This window comes from Dysidea avara, chromosome 11, assembly GCF_963678975.1.
Source record: "Dysidea avara chromosome 11, odDysAvar1.4, whole genome shotgun sequence".
Taxonomy (NCBI): domain Eukaryota; kingdom Metazoa; phylum Porifera; class Demospongiae; order Dictyoceratida; family Dysideidae; genus Dysidea; species Dysidea avara.
This window is the reverse complement of record NC_089282.1, coordinates 8,115,883-8,127,397: the sequence shown is the minus strand read 5'-3', so window position 1 is coordinate 8,127,397 and position 11,515 is coordinate 8,115,883. Positions and strand designations below refer to the sequence as shown.

The window sequence follows — 11,515 nt, the reverse complement described above, 5'->3', positions numbered from 1 at the left end:
ATTCAGGATTTGTACAGAAACTACAGGAGGATACTGTGTTTAACTTACCGTAATTCGCTTTATTTTCATGAAAAATTTTTTCGTAATATACGGGCTAGTATGAGAAGGGTCACCTAATTCCAAAAAGCAAATCAAACATTAGAACAGATGATTACTGAATCCAATGGCGGATCCAGGATGGGGAATTTGGGGCAATTCCCCCACACACCTTGTGGAGGAGCCATAGTTCTGATTATAATACTAAACTTTGTCAGGCCAAGATCAGCCTATATAACTCACGAAAATATGCACATTTTATTAGCATTTATTACAAATTCACCTGAAACCAAAGTCAAACTAGCTATGAAATTGTCACCCCAATGGCAACTGAAGTTCAACATTAGTAAGTGTAATTGGTTACACTTAGGTAAACCTCACGGATTTGGTGAATGCGTAATTGATGGCACTACTATTACATCTTGTGATGTTGTAAAGGACTTGGGAATAATGATTGACAATCAGTTAAAGTTTCAAGATCATACCACTACAGTTGCCAAGAAAGCTAACAGACTACTAGCAGTTATTCACAAGACTTTTCAGAATTTCAACCATGCTACATTCATCAAATTGTATAAATCATATATCCGCCCAATGTTAGAGTATGGTAACATCATCTGGGGACCACAATACATTCTAGATCAAGAACAAATAGAGAAGATACAGAGAAGAGCCACAAAATTGGTCCAGGATCTTCAAAACTGCACATATAATGATTGCCTCACTGCTCTAAACTTGCCATCACTTAAATACCGCAGACTGCGCGGAGATATGATAATGTTCTATCAGCTATTACACAGCCATCTCAGTCTAGGTACATCAGATTTGTTTACTACTGCAACTTCATCAACAACTAGGGGTCACAATTACAAGTTATTTAAACCTCAAGCAACATCAAGAGTGAGATCTACTTTTTTCACTGTACGAGCCATCAATGACTGGAACAGTTTACCCAACCACATAGTTAATGTACCCACACTTAATGATTTTAAAAACTTCTCGACAGTGGCTGGTCTACTTTATTGTATGATTATTAATTAGTTAACTATTATTGTATATAAGTTTTTGCTATGTAGTTGCAAATTTGTTAAATTCTTTTTGTACAGATCAGGCTTTACAGGCTCCTCGAGCCTTCTTTACCTGTAACTCAAATACTAATACTAATACGCTTTCGTGCGTACTAAGCGCCTCTAAAATATTTACCGTGTTGCTGTTGTTTAAGACATTCAGAGCCTTTTAACAGCTTTTAAGACCAACCATCTGTAATGGCCAAAATGGTAAAAATCAACAGTAAGATACATGAGGATACACTGGTTAGTTACATGAAGATACACTGGGTTGCATGAGGATGCAGTGGGTTACATGAGGATACATTGGGTTACCTGAGGATACAATGGGTTACGTGAGGATATACTGGGTTACATGAGGATACAATGGGTTACCTGAGGATACAATGGGTTACGTGAGGATATACTGGGTTACAACTACTAAGAGGTGTATTATTTGCTGCTTCAACTAGCTAACAAGAAAGGGAAAAAAAGCTAACAAGAGAACCTGCAGCTGGCTTTCCTCAACCACCTACAACTTGGCCTGTTTGTGCCCCTCCCCTTGCCAGCTCCTGAATCCGCCCCTGGACTAACTTTAATAATCACGTGATTCATGCACTTTCAACTTGAACCCTGACCCCGTGATTTGGGACTCGACTCGGGACTCGATCATTCTTGAGGCTCCTCCACACTATAACCATGGATGGACACGTCACGTAGGCAAGTTAGGACGTTGCTAATACAGCGAGATCACTTAGCGGATTACATTTCCAGTAGAAAACTACTGTGCATGTGAGTGGTGTGCACGTGGTGCTGGCGTATGTTTGTACGGTTGGGATAATTTATTAAATTTCTGTCTCGAGGTATACTGACATACTGGTACATAGAAATCTGTTCTGCTCTTTAATAATAGCATGGGTAAGGATTATATCATATATAAGTGTATTTAACACCATGTGGTAAGGATATAGCTATAGCACAAACTTTCATGTAAACACATAGCTGACCCTTGTATCCAGTTAAAAAAGCAACCCACCCATTAGAATGAATAATCCCTTAGTTTTTCAGTTGCCATTTAGTCACTGCAAGAGTACAAGTGCATTCATATTTACAGTAAATGACTTTTTCAGGACTAATGTTGATACACATACAACTTTACATCAAATGTATATGCTGTTATAAATTGTTGCATATCATTGAATAGCAACTACAAACTAATGTTACAAAAATATTTAGAAAATCCTACAAACAAATGTTTAACTGCAGAGTCAATGAAGTCTGGTGTGTTTGTAGTGTTCAAACACAAAGGGTCAGTATAAACTGCTTAGCTGTAGGATCTCCGTTTTTATCAACCCATCTGTTGACATCAAAGTCAGCACTGCTCAAAGCCCAGTAATATGGATTCACAACCAAGAAAGTGACTATGGAATCAATATGCCATCCATCATTGCTATTTTCCAGCAGAGCCATGTTTTCTATGTGCTTTACTGTTATGCAGTCAGTGAAGCCAAAATCAGTTTCTAAAGATAGCTTCCATAAGTCTCCTTTGTTCTGCACCAGACCTCCAGAAGGACTTGGTAGGATTATCGTTTTCAGCTGTCCATTGGCTTGCAGTGCAATTTTATGATCCCCAATGGTTCCAGCACTTACCACATTAGATGTTTGAGCCAAAACATACAGATGTTTGATGCAGAAATCTGTAACATTAAAGATTGTGTAACAGTACAGTATTATGGATGTGCACATACAACATACTATAGCTATACTTATATGTATAATGGTACTATCTAGTACAGCAATATTCATACTAGTTGGCAGTTTGCGACGGCTTCTTCCACTTTTCAGCTCAGGTATGGAGGCTGCAGATGCTGGTTTCTCATCATCAGCTGGAGCACCGTAACTTGATACAGCAAATGTCAGGGCAATGAGCACCAGAACTCCTTTCAACATGACTAGAGATAATATAATCTAAACCAATTTCCAAATATCAGTAGCACTGTAGGATGCTGCTAAAAATTCAGTATAATTGCTGTGTATGGGATCAACTCAACTGCGTTCAATTTATAGGTAGTGAAGTTCTCAGTGGTTATGCAATATTTACCAAACAATAACTCTTGATACTAGCCAAGGATCTGTCAATAAGTTAATTGCAATACCAACATTATTAATAATGAAACATCATAATTATTATATTAATTTTAGTGAATCTGTAAAATTAAATGCTTACTAAATTTGTAAACCACATTTGTCTGAGTTAATGCTGCCTCAGCACTATGTATATAGGTTCGTGATAAAGCTCATGCCTACTTTGTTAATGAGTGGAATTGAGTGTTTTCAGTCTTCCAAGTGGACAGTAGCTACTGAGTAAGCTATTTAATATGTAGGTTGACTGGATTCTCATCTCTGAGGCAGTAGCTATATAGGATGCTACCATCAACTTATTGTGCCTAATCTTTTTTTGTACCAAATTTTGATGCTTAGCTGTGTTCTTGCTTTAAATATGTGTATAAATCTACATGTCCTCACAGTGTTACAAACAACAAAAACAGATCAGAAAAGAGGAGAGCAACTTCAAGCAGTCACTGTGGAATATGCAGATTGTTCTTGTTATTAACGTAGGAATGAGCTGTCAGCAAAAGAGAAACAGGACACAAAGGAGGACTAAGGTAAGTCCCGTCCATGATGCATATATTGTATGTAACTGCGGTATGCAAAAGGGAACCTAGCTATTGGCTGAAGTGACAAAATCAATCTTTTAGCCATCATCAAGTTCACTATAAATTTGGACTGAAGTGTGAATTTCATATTGAAGGAATGAGTCCCGTGGCAACTCCACAATGGGGTCATACTCGAGTTGCCACAGGAGACATCCCTTTTGTATGAAAGTCATACTTCCAAGCTTACAGTGTTATGCTTGTTTGAAGACATTAGTACGTTAGTCAGTCAATCAGTCAGCAGAAAATTCCACTAAATTAGATTTTGTAGTGACCTATTGAAAACATTTCGGATCATACTGAAGACACTCTTTTCAAGGTACCATGAAGGTATTGTCAGAATGGCCAGTTTGTGGTCAAATTTTTTAAAATCAAAAGCGCAAACCTTCATGATCCATAATATACCATACTGTATGATATATTTATCAGGTCACTGCATGGTCATCTCAGTAAAGTGGTATTTGGTAATGATCTTGTTTTTTTTTGTGTCCATTAAAATGACCTGCCTAATGCCTATTAACATCAAGAAAAGTTTGGTACAAAGGAAACTAATTTTTTTAAAAATCACCACACCCTTACAAACTTTTGCCCTGTTGAAAACCTGGTATACAGCAAACTATCTGTGAGTCTGCAACCAACACAACTTTGTTACCATATACCAAATTATGTTTCTCACATGCTTGCTGAAGACACTTGCACTGACTTCTACTAACATATAGTGACTACACTAGAGTATGTATGCTAGAATGGGGTTAAAGGTTTGGGCAAGCCTGAGCGAGCCCCACATAAATGCGAAACGTGCGGTCGACCATGCGCGAACAAGTACAAATAAATACGGAGCACTTATGCAAGCACTTGCGTACTAATTTCTCGACTAATTTTATATATTACCTATTTGTTTACTGATATAGTCAGGGTTGTTTTTACCTCAAGCGTGACTATTTAGCTATCATGAATATAGAGACGAAAGGCTAAGACACGAATACTCCATTTAAAGGGTTTGAAGGGTTTACACTAATTTCACAATGCTTCATGCCCGAGGGCACCCCTGCACGTATATGTGACCGGATCTGCGAAAACCCGACATAATGGTGCAAGCCTAAATTTTCAGTATATTTGCGTAAATGAAAAAAAAATTGTAAAATTTTTAAACGCTTTGTTCTTTATGAAGGAAGGGTGCAATGTTAAAACATGGGTGCTATCTTATTCGCCAACTCAAGATGAGTTTGAAAATCTTTGTTTCGTAACAGTAGCCTAAAGGATACTTGAGTTATGGGCATTTGTTTACGTCATGTCAAAATGGTCGTACGTGATCAATTTTTCTTCACTGATTTTGTCTCTGTATGTAGTGAAGAAAAATGGTAGTAGAAAAACTCACCATGAAATGGACTCCCCTATGCATGGCGAACACGATGGTGCAAGTTGCAACTCTGTACTACATTGCATTTGTAAGTTACAGTCGTTTTTGTAAGCACCTGTAATTTATTTTCCCAATACTTACTATACAAATCGATCTTTCTATTGCTGCTACTTTGTAGGGCTGTAACTCCAAAAGTTGTTGGCATACAAGGCTGAAACTTGGCCAGAGCATGCACTCAGCTAAGTAGATTATAAATATTCAATAATAAAGGATTTAAAAATGCACCATTATGTCGGGTTTTCGCAGATCCGGTCACATATATTGATATATTATACCACAATTGGTTCCATAGATAGTAGAGGGTGCATTGGTGCCCTCTACTATCTAAGGAATCATTTCTCACAATCAGTAGTCCAAAGTTAAGGTTAGGGTTTGGGTTCAGCTTTAGCTACTATAAAGCTGGTATGTACGTATTCCTTATTTTTTTGTGCATCGTCCATATGGACGACACACTGTCGCAGAGAATTGTAGATTTGTGAATGAAAAGAGAAACACCAGAAGAAGTGGAATTGAGGAGTGCATGCTAGAAGAGGGAAATGCGACAGACATAACTGACAAAAGAAGCGCCAGAACAAGCAGAATTAAGAAGTGCTACAAGACAACAGCATGACAGGCACCTTATAACAGCGAAAAACAGTGCCAGTTATATCCTGGTTATTTGAACACTCTGCTGACCCAATTATTGTTGAATTGCATCAGTCTCTTTTATTTACTGACTTTCAGGATGCACCAGTTGTTGTTTTCAAAGCAGTTTCTGCTGCTAAGGCATCAGTTTCTAACATCATTTGGTTCATTTACTTTTAGAGTAAGGTTCGTAGCAGTTTACATCCAGAATTTCATGCACTTCGTTATGTATTAAATGTGAAAGTGTGTCAGAAATAGCTTGCCCTTTGCTAGCACAAATACAATTTTATGCAACTCAGGCTTGCCCCACAATGTTGTTAACATCTGTCTAGTATTCTAAGATGGGAAAGGTTGTGGAATGGTGATGCAGCACATCCATGGCCCACATTGAAGTGCTGTAAGGTTTTGTGGCTAAAATAAAAATTATTATAATTTGTGTATCAGGATTAGTAAGTGTACTTAACCATATTGCTAATTTACACTTTAAACTGTAAATGTTTAAACAGAAAAATCCCTGTGACCTGATCCTCCAGTAACATAAAGTCTAGCTATGCCAAAGGAGCCATAACAGATATGATCTAATCTTCCTCTGCATTCAGCTTAACTTCAACAACATTGACCTCTAACTTGCACACATTACCAGTTCCTGTATTTTAAGGTTTTAGCCTTTTCATGGCTTCTTAGTGGGATATTCCATGCAATATCATACAGTACAGTAGTACTGTATCATGCAGTTTTGGGCTTTTTTGCCCAAAAATATCACCCTAATTTCAGCCTAAAATTTCCTTCATAACAACTTGGCAGTATTGGTTAGGCATAGCCAAGCCCAAAAATGCCTTCAGAGTGACCCCACACCCTTACAGCAAGTTTATATGGAATTTAAAAAATTTCCTATTTAACTGAATTTTCTACTGACTAACTAACTGATTCCTTCAGCCAAGCATAACTCAACAATGTATAAGGCTATGGGCTTGATTTTTTCACCCTTTGATGTTGCTTTATCCTGAGCCATGCCGTTTTGCCAACCGCAGTACATACAATGCATGTATCATGGACTTACCTTTGTCCTCCTTTGTCTTCCAGTTCTTTTCACTGACAACGCAAGGTGTAGATTCATGATAGCACAATATGGCTTTCCTCTGGCTGTGTCATGCTTTTCGCCCGCATTTTCTGTAGCGACTGGATTCATTGCAGAGAAGTTGCTTTTATTGTTCTTCATTTGTAATGCTGTATAACGAGCGGAGCATAACTACAAACGAAGCATAATGGCCACCTCACTTTTCAATACGTAATTGATTATTGCAGCACACGTTCAGACAAAAAAAAATTATGGAATGCCTGGCGCCATTCTTTCTTTTAATGTAGTACACGTGGATTCACTAATCATAATTGTGTTATTAATAAAGTAAAAAAAACAAGTAGAAGGAAAAATTAGGAATTTTAAGCTAGATTAGGGATCAAAGAACAAAAAGCAGAGAAACAAGAGAACAGTTAAAAAGTTGTGAAACAAGGGAGGTTGCCTATACCTGCAGATATACTAGTGGACATGTAATCCTTAATTCAGTCATGGTTATAGACTGAAGAGTAGGGATTAGATGTCCACTAGTATACCTGAAGGTATAAGCAACCTCCCTTGTTTCACAACTTTTTAGCTGTTCCCTTGTTTCCCTGCTTTTTGTTCTTTGATCCCTAATCTAGCTTAAAACTCTAAAGTTTTCCTTCTACTTGTTATTTTACATTTGAGTACATCTGACAAAGCTGCAAGCCTTTTTAGTGGTAGTATATATTATTATTGAAATTGTTAATGTTTTGACTAGCATGATATATGTCTACATCACAGCACTCAACATGACATGTATTATATACTGTGCTTCTTATTAATGCAAGTGGCCTTGTTGCAACTATATAGCATTGTGTATCCATCTCCCACATATTCACCTGTAATTACTTGTAGTTTGGCTATGCAAGTATCATGTGTGATAAAGACTGCTATAGCCAGAGTTTGAATTATGAATGGTTGCAAGTTGAAGTAATATTTTGCACTTGTGAAGCCTACTAGTAGCTATACATTTTACATATTAGTTATACGGGCACAATGTGGAGTCTATGAAATTTATAAACCCGAAGGCCCGGGCTGTAGCGCATGAGCGAAGCGAGGGCACTACTAAGGGCCTGAGGGTTTATAAATTTCATAGACTCCACATTGTGCCTGTATAACTGCTTTAGACTCTATTTCACATTACACTCAGATTACTTACCTCATCCACAGCTGTTTCTGCTGTAGGCTCGGAAGCGATAATACTAGCGCCATGGCAACTATGCGGCCTCAAGTGACAAAATAATCGCGCTCGTTAAATCACTGCATGTGAACAATGCATAGTGATTGGATAAACCTAGATTTTGAGCATATGTTATATTGTGCCTGAAGGCATGGAGTATATTAGAAAACAAGGTGGAGTATATGAGATTTATTACCCACCCAAAACGGCCTAAATAGAGTCTAATATGTTGTTAGTCATACATGTTTTGATGTTTTTTGTGATATAGTAAGCAGTATACAGTGTATACAGAGAACATGCATATTGTGTAATAGTGAACGAATGACATTGCATAACTTTAACTGCATATAAGTCTTGCAACTGTATTTGTTATATATATATATATTATGTATATAATAGTTATACAGGCACAATGTGGAGTCTATGAAATGTATAAACCCGAAGGCCTGGGCTGTAGCGCACAAGCGAAGCAAGGGCGCTACTAAGGGCCTGAGGGTTTATAAATTTCATACACTCCACATTGTACCCGTATAACTGCTTTAGACTCTATTTCACATTACACTCAGATTACTTACCTCATCCACGGCTGTTTCTGCTGTAGGCTCAGCAAAAGCGGCTGGTTTTCTTGCGATAATACTAGCACTATGGCAACTATGCGTAATCACGTGACAAAATAATAGCACTCATTAAATCACTGCACGTGAACAATGCATAGCGATTGGATAAACCTAGATTTTGAGCATGTGTTATATTGTGCCTGAAGGCGTGGAGTATATTAGAAAACAAGGTGGAGTATATGAGATTTATTACCCACCCAAAACAGCCTAAATAGAGTCTAAATATATATAATCGTACACTGATTAAATTATGCGGCTAAAAGGTTCTTTTCTCATAAACAGAATCATACCTGTTGAAGATTCTTTAATAAATTAATGAACTCTTAAGTGAACTCTCAGGTGCTAAATTTTCCTTACAGCTTATCATATAGTCGTATGACACAAATTTTGACAAGAGGAAAACTTAATGAATCCATAACTCATCAGCTTGTTGACAGATTAATAATGTTGACAATATCATAGATATAAGTATGCACTTTTAAAGGCGTTTATGGATTTTTGACAATTATAAGTTGTAATTCGTCAACTTTTTCTTTCGTCAAGTCAGTATCGTAATGACATTACAATAATTAATCCGTCAAGCCAGTGGCTAAAGCTAATATCTAGAGTGAATCCTTGTAATAGTTTATTTTAACAGTATGCACAAATGCCATGTATCTACTAGAAAGCATGAAGATAACTGTTTAATGTGAATTTATGTGCATAAGACTCCAATATTTTGTGTCAAATACATAATAGTTATATAAAATTCACCAAACAGTTTGTCTAAAAATTATACTTTAAACAGATTAAGTGTGCAGTAGTTAAGGTACAGTGTGTGTAATTGTAATTAACAGATTGTGTTGATATATATCCATCCCCTCATGACTCTCTGAGGTACTGCAGATAGAAAAATGCTTATAATTATGAAGTTGTTAACCAGCAGTATTTGCAATGTGTTAGCAAACATAATATTATTAGGTTTAAGTTCAAGGTTTTTACTTCCTGTATATATAAATAAATAAAGAAAATAAAAAAAATATAGCTATATACAAATAATATTTTGTTCTCCCACTAATAGACAAGGGAAATTTAGCTATTCAACATGATCACCCAAAACATCAACATACAATTTATATCACCCACGCTGTAAAGAGTTCAGCTATACTCCACCCTGTAGAAAGTTCAGCTACCAACAACAAGTCATTGTGTAGAGAGTTCAGCTACAAAGCTACAAATAAGTCACCCTGTAGAGAGTTCAACAAGTCACCCTGTAGAGAGTACGACTACAAACACATCACCCTGTAAACAATTCAGCTACAATCGAGTTAGCTACCCTGTAGAGAATTCAGCTACGAACAGGTCACCCTGTAGAGAGTCTAAGCTACATTACAGGTCACCCAGTAGAGAGTTCAGCTACATTACAGGTGACCTAGTAGAGAGTTCAGCTCCATAACCAGTTTCCCTATATAGTGAATTCAGCTACATAAAAAGTCTCCCTGTAACTAAAACCTCTCTGTAGTGAGTTCAGTCACATAACAAGTGTCCCTGCAGAGCTAGGATGTTACAAATCTCCCTGTAGTGAGTAAATTACAAGTCACCCAGTAGAGTTCAGGTGCCTACATAAGTCAGTAGAGAGTCATTTACATTAAAGTATCCCTGTAGAGAGTTCAGCTACATGGCATATTTCTCCAAGTACCTCTCGTAGTAGAGAGTTCAGCTTCATTACTAATCACCCAATATAGACTTTATGTCTTTCATGATGAGCAACAAGCAAGTCTGTAGAGCGTTGTCCAGGAGCAATATTACTTCGATAATTCCTACAATAAAGAAAAAACAAGTAAAAGTCATCTCCAAAATCAGTTTATAGGAGGATTTGGGACTTATAATTACAAAAGAAGTATTATCTATACCACCAAAAAGATGAGAACCCAAACACCCAGGGGAAAAAAAAGTTGTAAAATCAAGGTGATAGCCAAGAAATGGCTGCAATGATGCTATAATGTCTAACATTTTAATGATCATTCATCATTAAATATGATTGACATTATAGTACCATCACAGCCATTTCTTGTCCACCACCTTTGATTACACAACTTTTTCACCCTGGGGCCACACCTCCTTTTCACAGCTTAGCTGTCTTTGGTATCGACATAAGCACTGTCTTGTACAGTTGTGATTCACTTGCAAGTGCAAATGCATATGCATGTAATCATTGCTGTTCAACCACAAGTCATGATTATTTCAATGCTATCGAATAATCTGCAACATAATCATACGTAAATACATTTCTCTGTGTATACGTACATAATAATAATAATAATAATAATACGTACATATAATGTTGTAGTAGCCTGAACACACTTTATGCTTAACACAGACTTTGTTACATTTTATTCATTACAGATGATCATTGTATTAAGTACTTATATGTGATGGCGTTTACATCGAGTGAATTGTGGGCCAGTTCAGACAGAGATTTTAGTATTTAGATCATACTCGAGCAGCAAGATGATTACCAGACCTACCAGGTGATGACTTTGAAAGTAACAAGGGAGATTTGTGAAAACTGCTACTGGAAGACTTCTTTGGCTTCACAGGTTGTGTAACACTTCTACACAGATTTCATAGCCATATTTAAGCCCCTTCAGTGTTGAATCAACAATGGATGGATAGAACATTGACTCTGTTGCCACATTTGTCCTCACTGGAGATTATTACTGGGGCCCCATTGTTAATATGCATATTAACAGGAGCCCATAAGTGCCGCAAGGCGTACTTGCGGTGCTTATGGGCTCCT

At 37.1% G+C, this 11,515-nt stretch overlaps 1 protein-coding gene and 2 long non-coding RNA genes across 4 annotated transcripts; 2 read left to right on the top strand and 1 right to left on the bottom strand.

Moving 5' to 3' along the window:
• The first annotated feature begins 342 nt into the window (after window positions 1-342).
• On the top strand, window positions 343-1,077 carry LOC136237646 (uncharacterized). Its single transcript, XM_066027863.1, has one exon. It carries the CDS (start codon window positions 343-345, stop codon window positions 1,075-1,077), a length of 735 nt encoding a protein of 244 aa, XP_065883935.1.
• Window positions 1,078-1,724: 647 nt separating this feature from the next.
• Window positions 1,725-11,453, top strand: LOC136238281 (uncharacterized). The gene is made up of 3 exons (XR_010692934.1): window positions 1,725-1,881; window positions 3,611-3,748; window positions 11,122-11,453. It is a non-coding gene; the product is annotated as an uncharacterized lncRNA (long non-coding RNA).
• LOC136238280 (uncharacterized) lies at window positions 2,184-6,335 on the bottom strand. 2 transcript variants are annotated; one of them, XR_010692933.1, is made up of 3 exons: window positions 6,321-6,335; window positions 2,891-3,214; window positions 2,184-2,779 (listed from the first exon to the last, which is right to left on the bottom strand). It is a non-coding gene; the product is annotated as an uncharacterized lncRNA (long non-coding RNA). The 2 variants fall into 2 exon arrangements; XR_010692932.1 differs by lacking the exon at window positions 6,321-6,335 and having other exon boundaries at window positions 2,891-4,685.
• Window positions 11,454-11,515: the final 62 nt, after the last annotated feature.